Here is a 16,546-nt window from a genome sequence, read left to right on the forward strand (position 1 = left end):
ATACCGTTTCGTGCCTAATATACCTTTTATATGCTTTATTTCAATGAATTGTCGATACTGCCGCTATTTTGTGTTTTGATGCAGAAATGACTCAATATGAGTATGATCAAGCTAGGATTAGCATGGCGGAGACGGCATAGTAGAACACACGAAGCATGACACGGGAAACGAGGAAGTACGAAGACTAGAAGTGAAAGAAGAGGAGGAATAGCATGTGAAGCAAGTTCCTCGATCGAGTCACCACTGACTCGATCGACCAGCTGTCCTCGATCGAGTCACCTCTGGCTCGATCGAGGACCCTCTCTGGCAGACTAATTTCCGGAATTTCCTAAAACGATTATCTTTTGTTATAAATTAGAAACTCGTGTTTTATTGTTAGACTACGTTATATTTTGCTTGGATACTGCTGGAAAACTCTCTTAGAACCCTAATCTTTCCCTTTTATGGTACTAATCTTTCCTCATTAATTAATCGTTGATTGTTTCATGTTCATTAATTATTGTTTTATGCTTTCAATCATGTTTTCATTAATCATCATTGTTGTTGTTATTATAATTATGAGTAGCTAATCCCCTCATCTAGGATGAAGGGGATCTAGGTTAATTAAAAGGGAAAATCAATTAGTTGTTATTGATATCATTAAAGTTGTTTGATTATTGTAATTCTTCTAGTTAATCAACTTGAGGCCTGAGTTATTAATTAGTGTAGCGAATTGATCCTATCGCCGACCGGGTTAGAATTGATATAGGCTGCGATAATCAAATAGAGAGTATCTAATCATAGCGACCGCATGTTAGAATCGATCTAAAGGGCATAATTGAGTCGACCGATCTTATGACCTTAAACAACTTGATAGATTTAGCAATTGATTGATAATCCCCGACTGATTGACCTAGTGAACCGTAAATCCTAGACTTTTAATAATATCGTTAAAACCTTCATTTAATTACTTGCAATTTAGTTTAATAGAATCAAAACAAAACAAACCCCCAGAAATCGGTTACTTCTAGACAACTTAAATACTCTTAGACTAGCTTTTACCGCCTCCTTGTGGATTCGATACCTGTCTTACTACTAGCTATTCTTGTTAGTCTTGAGATAGTTTTACTTTGGTTTGGTAATACGACTTTAGCCACATCAGTTACCACTATCATATTCAATTTAAGTGTTTTGTAGTATTGCATTCACGATATGACACTGTCATATTCACTTTAATTTTAGTGAATATGACAATGTTGTATAATGAATATGCTCTTTATAGTGTGATATTCACAATATAACACAATTATATTCACTTTTAGTTTAGTAAATATGACCATGTAGTTTGATGAATATGTTTTATGTAGTGTGATATTCATCTCATGCCTCTATTATATTCGCTTTTAGCTTAGTGAATATGGCATCATAGTTTAGTGAATATGACTCTATTTGTTCAAATATATTGAATAATGACGATCTTGAACGTTTTATTCCATATCAAAACCGGATAATACAAAATAATTTAAAGGAATAAAAATAATTATGTGATATGATATGAATATGTCAATTACGTGATGTGAATATATGAGAAAAATTAAAATAGATAACAAAATATATCAAATATGATCTCTATTTGTAGAGAAATAAAAATTATAAATAATGATATATTTTTTATAATTTTATAATTCATTAAATTTAATATTTAATAACTATTTATTATAAGAAAAATTTAAGGGAGAGAGTACCATGCACCATACTCCTGGGTGCATGATATAATTTGCCACAAGCACGATGGCATTCCCGACCGGCTCGCAAATTCGAGCAACACAATGAGCCACATATTCCCCCACGTTTTACATGATACCAATTCTGAGAACTTAATCGAAGGGGTTAGCTATAGATGATCTCGTTTCTTCAACAATCTCTATCTGGATCAGTATAACAAAAGAACCCAGATCAATGCAGTAAAGTTACACTCGATCTCCCATGGCTGATAACACTGCAACTAACCAAATGATGGTACTATATACTTCATAGTTCTTTTATATTTCTCAATTTTATGATTTAATTATGCATTAATCAACAATTATTGAAATACCCACTTGATAATATCTGTTGATTGTGGCTTGTATTGATTTAATTACGCATTAATCAACAATTATTGAAATACCCACATGATAATTTGTGTTAATTGAAGTTTGAATTGATTTAATTAAACAATTATTGAACTACCCACATGATAATTTGTGTTAATTGTGGTTTATATTGATCATAGGAGGTCTCTAATGGAGGAAATGTTGAAACTTCAATGGATGTGCTTGATTTAGGGGCATTTTTTGGTGATTTGTCCATTGAGGATGACTTTGGCAGGTGTGTTTTTATGCCTTTTGTACAGATAGTTTGCTGGGTACTGTTCATAATTTGCGGTCGACTAATATGAATCATCGTAGTAATAATTAGAGCCGTAGATATGATTGTCTGTATCCTAGGTCGAGGTCGAGTAATATGAATCATGGTCATAATAATTAGAGCCGTAGGAATGATTGCATGTATCCTAAATTAAATAGAAGGGCAAATCTTTGTTTTCCAAATGAATGGTTTGTGGTTTTTGTTGATTACTAGGTGTTGACGATAAGCAAGCCCTTGAGGTACTTGGGTAATGTCCCGTTGAATTAAACGTTAATGATATTTCAATTTTCAACCTAGCTTCTTAAAATTGTATATAAGCATCAATTCTTTGAGCGTGTTCTTCGCAAAGGATGCTTATGTACTCCGTACTTTACTAAGGCTTTAGGAATTAAGGATCGTAGTTATGCAGTTTGCAGGATGAGTGATGAGTGAAGTCTGGTAGGATTCTGGAGTACTCTCGTGAGTAGCATTTTAATAATTTAAGGAAGTGATAAGGTTCTTCACTTAACAGTGAGGTAAAGTTTTCCCGGGATTTTTTTTATTAAAAAGGCATTTCCCTTCATAACAGGAAAAATGCACATTTGAAAAGTCCTATTACGAATGGAAATTAGAGAACAAGCAAAAATATGGGGTTTCTAGAATTGTGATACTCGTTCAGCCCCGCTTTCCCATAAGAAAGCTGGGAAAAGTCGTATCTTAGTGAGAGAAGCTCCTCTGCTCTTCCTCGTCTTTCATTTCACTAGCTTAGCTCCAAATCAAGTGGTTTCTCGGGCTCTTTCCGGAGAGTCGTACCGATTCGCAGGGAATGGTGTGGTTTCATTGGGAAGATCGGGAAGGTTGGCTTCAAATCAAAATAGGAGTGTGATCTGATGAGTAGGGAATAGGGAGGGACGTGTAACCATTTTGGGGGAAATGGAAATATTTTCCCATTCTTTTGGAATTACGAACACTTATGTGGGTTCCATCTGGCATAGTTATTTTTCCATTGAGGATGACTTTGACAGGTGTATTTTTATGCTTTTTGTAGCTAGCTTGCTGGCAGTCAACTAAATCATTGTCCCAAGGATCAATTCCTAAATAAAAATAGAAGGGAAAATCGTTTTATAAATGATTGGCCTCTAGTTCTTGTTGATTATTAGATGTGGAGGATAACTAAGGTTGCGTACTCTTGATCCCCTTAGCCTGCTATTGTGGTGATCCCTTGAGGTACTTAATGTTGTCGTTGAGTTAGACGTTGATGATGATTTAAAGCTAGTTTCTTTAAACTGGTTGATGCATTATCTCGTTGTTGGAGTAAGAGAAAGCTTAAAACGTCAATTCCTTGTGCGTATTCTTTGCTAAGGATGCTTATATACTCCGTACTTCACAAAGGATAGTAGTAATATAGGTTGCGGGATGAGTGAGGAGTAAAGTCTTACTATAGTAGGATTCTGGAGTACTCTCTTGGGTAGCATTTTAAGAATTAAGGAAGCGATCAAATTATTCACTTAACAGTGAGGTAGCGAGTAGTGAATATTGAGGGACGTTTATTTGTGTAACCAATGATCTAGAATTGGCCGGTTAACCATTTTGGAGGAAATGCCAAATATTTTTCCATTCTTTTGGAATTGTGAATACTCCTGCGGGCTCCAAAGTTATTTGTGCAAGGTATTTGCTATATTAGGCTGAACAGTGGCAATAATGCTGCTCATTCATTGGTAGATCGCTCAGCAAGGTAGTTTATTGGCATTGTCTCCCCCGCCCCTCTTTCACCTTCATTCAGCTTATGTAACATTTAACTTTTTCTTTTAGTGATGATGTCTCACTTGAAGGACTTCAACATGAATTGGAAGAATGTAAAGATGATGATGTAAGTGCTCTCTCGGTCACTTCTCTTAAATTTGGAGATTTCCAGATTGTATTCTTTGCTTTTCTTCAAGTACTTGATATTTATACATCTTGGTTTGTCGTTTCGATCTGTCTTCATCTTCTTATTGATATATACAACTTGAAGAAAACCTTGTTACCGTTCAGGTTATAGGACTCATGATTAACCTGCAAATTTTGTTGTTTAGCGGGAATAACTTGCTACCCTAACCTGGGAAGCCTTTCCCCCCCTTGGTCCTAGTGTCTACTGATTTGGTGTCTTTTTGGAGTTTCCATTTCCCATGGGGACAAAGACTCACCATTATCTGAGTTTGATGCATGTTAAATTGGAACTTTCATTATGGGTCATCTATTAGCTGCTTTTGTGTTTCACACGGGAGGAAGGATGCGTGCATCTGATCCATCTTACCCCGCAACACGTGGGCTAGATGGGTCCCTTGAGATGAAAGTTCTTTAAGTTCAGTCTGCTTGTAGGGCTCCTTTTATATTACCTAAAGCTTACTAAATGGCCTGCCTAATAGGCATACGTTGATGTTATGAGCTTCTTGTTGCTTTTGTTGGGGAAGATGATGATCATCTTTTGGTGGGCATTTGTTCTTAAAGAATAAGGGGTTGGGGTCTCAATAGTGTAATGATCAAGAGCATGACTTCTATCGGGAAATGGCTATTGCACTCCCTAACAAGGCATTTGAAATTCCCGCACATGATTAATTAGGTACCGATGTGCCATTTCTTGGAAAATTATCGAAGGCTTGTTTGTTATGCTGATGTGCCATTAGATTTGGTAGCTGTTCATAAGATTAAGATCCTTTTGGGGATAATCACTTGGCTAAACAGAGCTACCTTTTCCGGTTGATATCTCTGTGGTGCTCGCTGTTGAACCTTGTTTCAGTTACTGGCGGTTGAAAACATTTAATTACCTGCCAAAGGTTTTTTAGCCTTTTTTTTTTTACTTTATAAAATGTGTTGTTTACAATATAATGAATTCTCTCCTGTGCAGGTGGTAGCTAACATCCTGTCAAAAGGTATCAAACTACGTGATTACACAAAGACGGTTGAGAAAAACTTACGAGAAGTTGAGTTAGACTCTATTCAGGTTTGTGTTCTGTTGGTTTCACATTCTATGATTTGTTTGATTCAACATTTCCCTGTATTTTCTTGAAAGGAATCTTATTTATACTTGTGGGCCTGTGGCCTTGTGGGAGTTGTGGGCCTTGTGGCACTCGAACAAATATACCGAATACGGAGAACTTTGTATGATTTGGTTGTACTTTATAGAAGTTCTTGCATCATTGCCTTGGTTTTGTACAATATCTCATTGCTCTATCTCCTTTTAACTACGCAGGATTATATACAAGAAAGTGACAATCTTTTATCACTCCACGATCAAATCCGTGACTGCGATGTCATCTTGTCACAGATGGAATCCCTTCTCAGTGGTTTTCAGGTATGTGATAACTATCTGGTAAAGTTGTCCCTGATGATTTCAATGTGAACTAGCTTTGAACAAGGAATATTTGAGTAGGATTGCTGCTTAAGTAAATATATTTGATGGTTAATAAATCGTCAGTGATGAGTTAGCCCCACCCTCGAAACCCCCTCCCTCGTCCCCAAAAACCCCAGATCTGGTGTTTTTGGGGGCGGGGGAGGGAGTTTCGAGAGTGGGACTGGGCCTTTTTGTTGTTGGGTTGGGTGTTTGAGACTTTGACGTGAGGCTAGGAGAGTTCCACGCAGGCTGTGGGGTAGAGCATGGAGAGGTGTTGCCGCCGGGGGTGGTAGAGGGAGGGACGCCGGTGTTGGCACTACCGATGGGGTCGGTGGGAGGTGTTGGTGGATGTCGGCTGTTGAAGTGGTGTATGGAGGTAGTAGGGAAAGGGAATGGGATACCCTTTGGGGGGTTGGAGAATGAAAATGGGGGAATGAGGGGAAAACATAAAATGAAATTTAGGGAAAAGGGTAAGGAAAAATGGGCTAACCAAACAAGTAAGGGAATGGGGGTCAAATCGAGACCCCCATTCCCTTTCCCTTTCCTGTAACCCCCTTAGTTTATTTTGCTTTCTGGACTGTGATACATTTTTCCATTGGTGGTGGATGAGTCCATATGATCAGGTGTAAGTTAAGTCGTAGCTGGTGTTCATTGGTGCATTAATTCCTCAATTGCTGCATGTTTTCTTAATAATGTTGCTGATTTGGTCAGGCTGAGATTGGATCGATAAGTTCGGATATAAAAGTTCTTCAAGAAAAGTCAATGGACATGGGTTTGAAGCTGAAGAATCGCAAGGTATGATGCCAAAATGGGTTGATGTGTCTTTGGTGATTTTCTTTATTTCCTTTTCTTTAGTAGTAAATTAGTTAACGACCGCGAAATTTGTCTGCAAATGTTTCACTAATGGTCCTAATCAACTTAATCTCCCCCTCCCTTTTCTGTGATTCCCATTCTAGCTAAAATTTATTGTTGAGGGTCAACAATAATGCTATGCTTTCTGTTTCTACACCGTTTATGCGCCAACTGCTTAATGGTCCTAATGTTGTACTAGGTGGCAGAATCAAAGTTGGCGAAATTTGTTGAAGATATTATTGTCCCACCAAGGATGATTGATGTTATTGTTGATGGTGAGGTAATTGCTGATCATGGCAGCTTAAACGTTTTCTCTGTTTCTCATTTTGTATCATGCACTTTGAGGGAAAAATGGAGTATTTATGTACCCTTGGCTGCAGAATTCCCGTCTTTTTGGTTAACACTTATATCTTTTACTCTATGATTTATAGTATGTCTTTCATTTGGCTCTTTCATACCCTCTGATATGACGTAGACTATTTTCTGGAATAATGTTGCTTGTAATACAAGTACCAAAAGATAATGTGCTCTGGAAAAAACAATATGTTTTGAAATTTGAAATACCTCATGCTCCTTTTACTCTTTGCTTCTTTGCGTAATGATCCTGGCGCACCACCTTAACTTTTTATTCATTAGTATTTCTTCTTTGCTCTAGCGGTAAATTTGCAGGATCTATAATTTGATAGGTTAAGAAATGAATCTTTTTTTTCTTTTTCTTTTTTGTTTTCTTATTTTTATTTTTATGGTGCCTTATCTTGTGTTGCGGGTATTGTACATGTCTGTATTTTCTTGTGTGGCGTGCTGACTGATACTTTTATCTCTTATCCAGGTCAATGATGAGTACATGAGAACTCTAGAGATACTCAGTAAAAAGTTGAAGTTTGTGGCTACAGATTCTTTTGTGAGTACATCAATGGCCCTGAAAGATGTCCAGCCTGAGTTAGAAAGACTTCGCCAGAAGGCAATTTCCAAGGTGACCAAACGATCGCTAAGATTAAGCAGATTTGAGCTCTTTATGCCAGAATTTTACATTTTGTGCTTTTGCATCGTTTTTACGCCCAGTACTGTCAAACAGTTATTGGAAATTCATTGTTCTATCAATCTGTCATCTTAGCACCTTGGTTGCGTATTAATATTGCCTCTTATTTTCTTACTAGTATAGATCCCGCGCAAATGCGCAGTATTTTTTAGATAGAAACATTAAAGAAAATAATAATAAAACTGATATTTAACTCAATTTGAAATTAATTGTAAAATTATTATTATTAATATTTATTCTTCTCTCCTTTATTGCACTTTTTTACTTCTCCTTTATTGCACTTCTCTTATAGATTTTAGTTGGTTCATTCCGGATCCTTAATTCTATTTCCGTTTTTAAAAATCGTTCTAATCTTTTCTCTCGATTTAAATTTTAAGTTTTTATAAAAGAAATCCGGAATTCAATTTTAAAACCCCTAAGTTTACCTTGACTTTTCATTACATTTTCGTTCTTCCCTTTTGTTTTTCATCTTCTCTTTTTATTCGCATTTTGAGGCGTGCGTTCACCCATGGACGGTTCGAAAGGATGATTCATGTCAGCCGACCCCAAATCATTTTGGGATTAAGGCTCTGATGTTGTTGTTGTTGGTGGTGGTGGTGGAAAAGGAAAAGTTCAGTATTATTCAGATGTAAATATAATATAATGAAAGCCCAATAATAGATATGATATAATAAAAGCCAATTACAGATATGATATAATAAAAGCCCAATTATAGCCAAGTTCATTTAGGCGGGAAAATTTTGGAAGTCTTATTCTTTTAGTATAAGGGGGATGGTTGAGCATCAGATTCATGGATAATTTTGTAGGTGTTTGAGTTCATTGTTCAGAAGCTTTATGCATTGAGAAAACCCAAAACAAACATCCAGATTCTACAACAAAGTGTTCTCATGAAATACAAGTGAGTACTGTGTGTTAATATTGCCTTATTCATACAATTAGATGATCCGTAGGTCTTGTTTAAGACCGTCTTAAGTTAAGACCACTCACAACTCTCCTTTTATTTTGGTAATTCTAATCGGTTGTGAGTGCCGTCTAAACTTAGGGCAGTCTCAACCGAGAATTTAGTGTTAGATCAGCTTTTATCTTTTCTAGTCTATTGTCCACATTTTCTTAGTTAGGCATATATACCGTGATTACTTAATCAGATACTATATATGTAAGTATTTAGTTTTGTGTTCTGGGCGGTATATTCAGTTTCAAGGCTTACTAACTGGCATTAATATTTATAATTTACTCCCTCTGTTTCAAGAAAGAGTTATTGTTATCTCTTAAAGGGGGGAATCCACGCATCTATTTACGGGTTAAAACAATTCTTCTTCTTCTTAACTTCCTTATATTATTATCTCTCTCATATTTCCCAGTGTTGTAATCCTACTCCAACACTGCGAAACCAATAACCGATGTTGAAAAATTATGTACTCCGTAGCAAATATAAATTTTACAGATTATTTGTTATGATTCAGAGGAGCATGTTTCAAGGCTTTTGAAACTATGGGAGTTTTTATGGTATAATTTGCAGGTATGTAATATCCTTTATGAAGGAACATGGCAAAGAGGTGTATAGCGAAGTGCGAGCAGCTTACATTGATACGATGAACAAGGTAATTTCTATATAAATATTTTGACGACTGAGATCTCAAAATTAACGATAAATGCATTGACAAATAATGGTCATTAAAAGTGCATAATGTTCAGTAGTCGTTGAACTTACCCTAAATTCGACACTATGTGTCATGAGCTTCTTTCATGGTGAATAACTGTATGCCCTTCTCGCATTTTTCTAGTTTACATTTATAAATCACTTTGTGAAGGCTACATAACTCAATTGAGCAGATGGAAGTTTGTGTTCTGGTGAACCTTTAGGGCCGGTAGGTTACTGGATTTAAGAGTAAAACAGTAATTAGATCACGAATAATGTTTGATGTTTCAGGTCCTGAGTGCACATTTTCGGGCTTATATTCAATCCCTGGAGAAATTGCAGCTCGATATTGCGACATCCAGTGATTTGATTGGTGTTGAGGCTAGGAGCAGTGGACTTTTCTCCACCAGAAGAGAACCTCTGAAGAATCGTTCCTCTGTTTTTGCGCTTGGGGATAGAATAAATATTTTGAAGGTTAATATGTTTATACCTGTCTGCTTGTTTTCTGCATTTTTTTCTGTTAAGATAAAGAAAAATGATTTTCTAACTCAGATTCATATTGTTTACCTACATTGTTCATAGCTTTCATTTCACTTAAAATACTTTTCCTAGTTACTCTGAAAAAATGTGTTAAATGGTTCGAGTGGTTCATATACTAGTATACTACAACGATATTCCTGTTTTTCATCTTAATCTTATGCATGGAGCATCGTGGTTTAGTTTACAAATCGACATTGCGTGATCAGGCTTAACACTGCTAGAAAAGCTATGGTTTTATGGGTTCAGTAGAATAACGATTTAATAGTGTTAAACTAGTAAAAAGACCTGCATTATGGCAGAGTGAAATATCTGTGACAACGCAAAGTTCATGCTTGAATATGCCCTTAGAAATCTACCTTGCATATGAAGTTATATGGGTTGCCAACTTGCCATTAGCGCATCATTCCTTTGAACTTGTCCAAAGTTAGACATGCTCAGCTGGACGACTTTTCCATTTCCACATAAGCTGGTCACCTATCGACATATTTTTTTTTTTTTTTTTTTGAATGTATGGACTTCATTTCGCCTTAAGATTCTTGAGTCTGGTTGTGAGTCTTCTGACTTCTTTCGCATTGATTCTTTATTTTCACCGACCTCTTTCGTTGTATCCAGGAAATTGATCAACCTGCACTAATTCCCCATATTGCAGAAGCTAGCTCCCAGAAGTATCCTTATGAAGTCCTTTTTCGGAGCTTGCACAAGCTGCTAATGGATACTTCTAGCTCTGAGTATGTACGAGAATACAAATTTCATTGTACTGTTATTGCCTACATGATGAGGGCGATATTATTAATCATACAAATAGTATTTGATATTGTTGATATCTTCACCTGATCTGTCTTTGTTTAGGTATCTTTTCTGTGGTGACTTCTTTGGGGAGGAGTCCTTATTTAATGAGATATTTGCAGGTACAGCAAATTTATCTTGTTTGCTCACAACTCAATTCTCTCAATTATGTTCCCTCCGTCTTGGGTATTTGTTTGCATTTGGTTTTGGCATGAAGAGTAAGGAAAGGGGAGGGGACCATTTTTGGCTATTGCCTTTGAATGGCAAGTGGACCAGTCGGTATTCTAATTTAAATGGATGATTATTTACAGATCAATATCATTCTCAAGATAGGAATGTAAACAAATGATCGAGACTCTTGAATAACAAGCTGATCTAGTAATCAGTGTTGCGCCCAATATTTAAAACCGTTATTCTAGAGAGTCAATGAAGTCAGTTTGCCATGCTTAATCCGCTGGCACACTTTCTAGTATTATACAACTAGGTCAAGACAATTTTTTTTTCAAAAAGCAATTGTCCATGAATATGGTAGTATATTGTTTTTCTTGAGATAAATATTGGTGGTTAATTTTAGGTCTAATCTTTTATAGGGCTCGATACTTCTGGAAATAATTTTGTTGCATGGCCTTTTGAGCAAACATTGATATTCTTATTATTTAGTGGGTAATGAGAGGATTTATTTTGGTATGTTAAACCTAAAGTCCGTGCGTAAAATTACCTTATATGATTGCTGTTCACAGTGTTGTGAGGAAGCTTGTGATATCACAAATCATAATTGCCTCTTTTCTTTCAGGCCCATTTGCAGTTATTGATGAGCATTTCAACGCAATCTTATCAAATTCTTTCGACGCTATTGGCTTAATGCTTATGATCCGTCTTACTCATCAGCACCAGGTGTGTCTCGTACTTGTCAGTTACTTCTCTTTATTTTTACCGAGAGCTGTTGATTGAATTGGGTTGTTCTTTCAGCTTATCATGTCAAGGAGGCGCATTCCTTGCTTGGATTCATATTTGGATAAGGTATGTTTATTTTTTGAGTCATTTGTTTTAATTGAGCCATATAGTTTTGCGTTTCTGCGAAGTGGAAGTAGAGATGTAATCTGCAAACCTCAAAAATACCGTCTTTTTACTCTCTTGCCATAACATGTACATTCTGGTGATTGGTAAATTCTGTTAATTTAGCTTCGGGGAGCTTCAAACTTAAGAATGTGGGAGTCTCATCAAAAAGGTTGCCGTGTATGTTGCTAGATTTAACATTGTACATATTTTCCATATACGACAGTTAGACTGACAAACATGTCATTCGGGTTGGGAAGGGTTTGGAGCTCGTCGAAAAGGTCGAATCTAATAACTTGTGTGCTCTTTCATAAGCCGTCTGTTTACTTGAATTCATAATGTATGAGCAGGCAAACATTTCACTGTGGCCGCGTTTTAAGATGGTCTTTGACATGCACCTCAGTAGTCTTCGGAGTGCTAATGTGAAAACATTGTGGGAAGATGATGTTCATCCTCACTATGTCATGAGACGTTATGCCGAGTTTACTGCTTCCCTCATTCATCTCAATGTTGACTATGGAGATGGCCAGGTCAGATTCCTCTATTCCTATTATCCTTTTGCTTTATACGCATGTCTCTCCGCTCTGAGCACATGAATCAACATCATTTATTGCCTATCTTTCAGTTGGAGATGAACTTGGAAAGACTTAGAATGGCAGTTGATGATTTGATTATGAAGCTATCTACACAGTTTCGGAAGTCTAAACTGCAGAGTGTGTTTCTTATCAACAATTATGACATGACGATTTCCGTCTTAAAGGTCAGTGATTATATCCTTAAATGCACAAGTTACAACATTTTTATTTTTATTAATACGCTCATTTATAAATTATGTTTCTCTGTGAAATTTCAGGAAGCTGGTCCAGATGGCGGAAAAATTCAGATGCATTTTGAAGATGTTTTGAAGAGCCAAACTAGTATATTTGTGGTGAGTTTTCCAATATGCTTGTCAATGAACCTGTGTCTAATATTAATATTAACCTAATAAGAATAATTTATCTATGGTCAGAACTTCAAACTCAAACAATTTGTTTGCATATAGCCCATAAATATCGAGAAATTCTAAAATTATAGGAGTACTACTAAGATAAAGAAAAAATTAAATTTTAGAACTTTAAACAAGTCCGAAACTCCGAGGCTTACAATTTACAAAGGTCGGGTTCCCAAATAAAAAAAAAATTACAAAGCTCGGGTTTGGTTTAGATTAGTTCAAGCATGGCTTCAGCTCAAGATGGGTTTGATGTAGCCTAAACCGAGCTTTGACCAAACTGATTCGGAGGGGTTATTGTGCTGGCTCAATTCAAGAACCTTATTGTTTAAATACATGCTGCTTATTCGTGCAGGAAGAGCTATTGCTGGAGCACTTCAGTGATCTGATCAAGTTCGTTAAAACAAGGGCATGTAAGGATTTCTACTAATCTAAATGTCTCCATTAGATAAATCTATTTTTTTTTCTGATAATTTAGAATTTAAATGATTTTCTGGTAATCATCAATTAGCCGAGGACCCGAGTTCAAGTTCTGAGAAGGCCATAACGGTTGGTGATGTGGAGCCACTAGTAAAGGACTTTGGTAGCCGATGGAAAGACGCAATAGAGTTGATGCACAAAGATGTGATCACTTCTTTCAGCAACTTTTTGTGTGGCATGGAGATCTTAAGAACTTCATTAACTCAACTTCTGCTCTACTACACTAGACTATCCGAGTGCGTTAAAAAGGTGCCGGGAGGGTCTGCACTTAACAAGGATCTTGTTTCTATACAATTAATCATTCACGAGATCCGCAAATTGTCAAGGACATTCTAGTCGAAACTACACTTAGAGCTTCGAGAGGTGGTATTTGTCGATACAAGCTGGAACATTCAAGTTTGATCTTGATGTGAGAGTTACTAGTATACACGAGATTAGGCTTCGGGCTTGTTCTGTTTATTGTGTAGAACATTTTTGTATCAAGATGAGCATATATATTATTTACAGTGAACATGGAATCGCAGTAAATAACCCTTGAAATTAGTGGACCATTGAAGCCAATGTTATACGGAGTATTATTTTTATCACTTCATAGCTTTGTTCTTATTATAGTAGGTACTATGGAGTATGAAGGGAGTACTTCCTCCGTCGGCCGTCGCAATGATTTGTTTACTATTAAAATACTCTTTATAAATAATAGAAAAGGTTGAATGAATGAGACGGTGAGAGTAATTTTAGTGTTTTTCTTGTATGACGTTAACACCGCATTTAGTCGAGGTAACTGCAAATATCACCAAAAAAAATACGGAATTACTTTTTCACATACGGATTTTACTCTTTCACATACATTGTCATTAACTTTCCTTCTAATACCCTTCTACCATCAAACATAATCAAATTATTCTATCTTTCGAAAACCTAATATAATTGCTCAAACTCAAAGGATTTCAATAATGGATCTTAATTCGCTAATCAATTAAGTAATTTAGTTATTTTTCAATTTTCTTTTATCAATTATTAAGATTGATTTGTTAGTTGATCATAATTATTGAAATTATTAGGGTTTATAAGATACGGATTAATTGTTATTGGGAACTTAATGTGTCACTACGAACATACCATCCGCCCAATACCAAACATTCATGCAGGATGCTTATGCACCAAAGATCCTGTATATGCCACACTTACCGCTTGGTATCCTGTAAATGCTAGACCATACATGCCAAAGATTATTCCATTGAAGACACATGCGTTAAATATGGTTAACGGTTTACACCATTCGCCTTAATAAACGGGTCTTACACCCACACAGAAAAGTATTCATGAAAATTTGTTTAACCACATGAACGTGGTGGTCGGAGCAAGGGTGGCCGGGACAGAGGATGTCGGAGTAGGGAGAATAGAAGGGTGGGGTAGACCGGTGTCTTCCGGTAAGTTGGGAAGGAGGCAGTGGTATTTAGTTTTGAGTGAGTGAAATGAGAAAAAATGACAAGGATAAAATCGTAAAAATCGTATGTGAAAGAGTAAAGTTCGTATGTGAAAAAATACATCCCAAAAAATATTACTGGTGAAATGTATAGGAACATAACAATGACCTAAGATGTAACAACACATCACGAACAAATCTTCTAATTATTTGGGTTATTTTCGTTAAATTTACCTATTAATTAATACTAGTATAGATTCCGCGCAATGCGCGATATATATAGAGAGTATTTATTTTTTAGGGTGTTATTTATAATGGAAAACTAATTAAAGAGAATTGAGTAAAGTTACAAAATTAATAACTCACTAGTTTAGATCCCGCGCAACGCAGCGCGGTATATATAGGGTTGTTATTTTTAGCGGTGTATTAGTTATAGGTTAAATCGACACGTTATTAATTTTCATATTTTACGCCTAAGTATTTTGATTGGAGGAAAAAAAAACCTAAATGTGTGTTAATGATGTCTATTTATAAACTTTCTAAAAAAAAATTCATCATATAAGCTAATAATATAAGCTTATAGTTTTATTTTCTACAGGTAATTATGCGCTTAATCATTAATAATAGTTCAAAATGAAAAATTTAGCAATATATAATTTATGACTATATCAAATTTATTTTATTTTAATCAATAGTTATATTTTAAAGCTTAATAACAAAATTATACTTTGATGAAAAGAAAATATGATAAAAGGATAATGGTTTAATGGAAGAAAATCAAGCTTATTTGTTTCCTTAATTAAGAAGTGCTTTTGGAGGGAAAACATTTCATAATCTTTATTCTTTTAGTATAAGGAGGATTTTATAAATTTTCTCCAATTATTTTAATGTTTTTTTTGTCACAATGTTAATGGTAAGTATGTATCAAGTTATTTTCTAAAGTTACAACGATTGCATTTAATGAAAAGTTTACCAACTTATAGTTTATACTTTAACATCAATTTTAATGTATTTTGATCAAAAAATCATAATTTTGAATTTAATTATAAGATTATATTTTAATGAATAGATAGTTTAAAGAAAGAAAATTTTACTTGTTTCTTTATTTAGATAGATGCATTTGGAGAGAAAACTAAGAAAATTTTTATTCTCTTAATAAGCGGGGTTTATGGTTAAAATGTGAAAATAAAATAAGTAAAACATATAGTCTTAGAGTTGTGGACAAGGCCCTCGGGAACTGCGTCCGCGGGATCCACACTAGGCATAATCGACTCGAGGTTCTTTCGAATCGAATTAAGACAAATTAGAGGCGCCACCAAGTTTTTTGGGAACTTGGAACCGTTCAAGTCAACTTTACACCTTTCATCGAAAAGCATAAATCCAATCAACTACGAGTGATTAAAGATAAAGACTTGTACCCTATATCACTCGATTTGAATGACTCTCGTAATCCAATGATATTTAGACGGATCCACAAACCATAGATCTTGAGTAAGGGGTGAGGGTACGTGTTAGGAAGCCCATAAGGACACCTAACCCCGCCCGTCAATAACGACCTCTACTAAGTCAAGTATCGGATTTCAAACAAGGTCATAGCTACTACGATATATGATATGCAAACATCGTTTTAAAACCCTAGCATGTGAAGTTTCTATGTCGATTTAGATGCAACTAAACTAACTTTGTCAAAGTTGTAATTTAGCATGTGGGTTGATTGATCTAACAACATACAAAACAAAGCAAACAAGGCTTAAGGGGGAATGGGGGAGCCGTGGGATCTACCTATTACAAACCAGGCATTTCATGCCGACACAACGATAAATTAAAGTTACAACTCGATCTAAATACAATTGCTATATACGACACCATACACGACACATGGCCATTCGGCCTAGGAAAACGTGCACAAAGGGGTGGCCCACGGCTTACATGACTCACGGCCTTGGGTCACTCCTCGTAATGCGTGCTTTCACTTAATCTTATCGAATTAGACATTGGGT

General features: G+C 35.8%; 1 protein-coding gene across 1 annotated transcript; it reads left to right on the plus strand.

The window, feature by feature from the left end:
• The first annotated feature begins 1,779 nt into the window (after positions 1-1,779).
• Positions 1,780-13,707, plus strand: LOC141612086 (vacuolar protein sorting-associated protein 52 A-like). The gene is made up of 20 exons (XM_074430797.1): positions 1,780-1,998; positions 2,255-2,349; positions 4,180-4,237; positions 5,255-5,350; positions 5,600-5,701; positions 6,452-6,535; positions 6,792-6,872; positions 7,422-7,565; positions 8,438-8,529; positions 9,151-9,232; positions 9,562-9,744; positions 10,423-10,538; positions 10,660-10,718; positions 11,390-11,490; positions 11,566-11,616; positions 12,003-12,182; positions 12,278-12,412; positions 12,506-12,580; positions 12,996-13,053; positions 13,152-13,707. The coding sequence occupies exons 1-20, from the start codon at positions 1,966-1,968 to the stop codon at positions 13,454-13,456; spliced, it is 2,130 nt and encodes a 709-aa protein (XP_074286898.1). The 5' UTR covers positions 1,780-1,965; the 3' UTR covers positions 13,457-13,707.
• The last annotated feature ends 2,839 nt before the right edge of the window (positions 13,708-16,546 follow it).

This window comes from Silene latifolia, chromosome 11, assembly GCF_048544455.1.
Source record: "Silene latifolia isolate original U9 population chromosome 11, ASM4854445v1, whole genome shotgun sequence".
Classification (NCBI taxonomy): Eukaryota; Viridiplantae; Streptophyta; class Magnoliopsida; order Caryophyllales; family Caryophyllaceae; genus Silene; species Silene latifolia.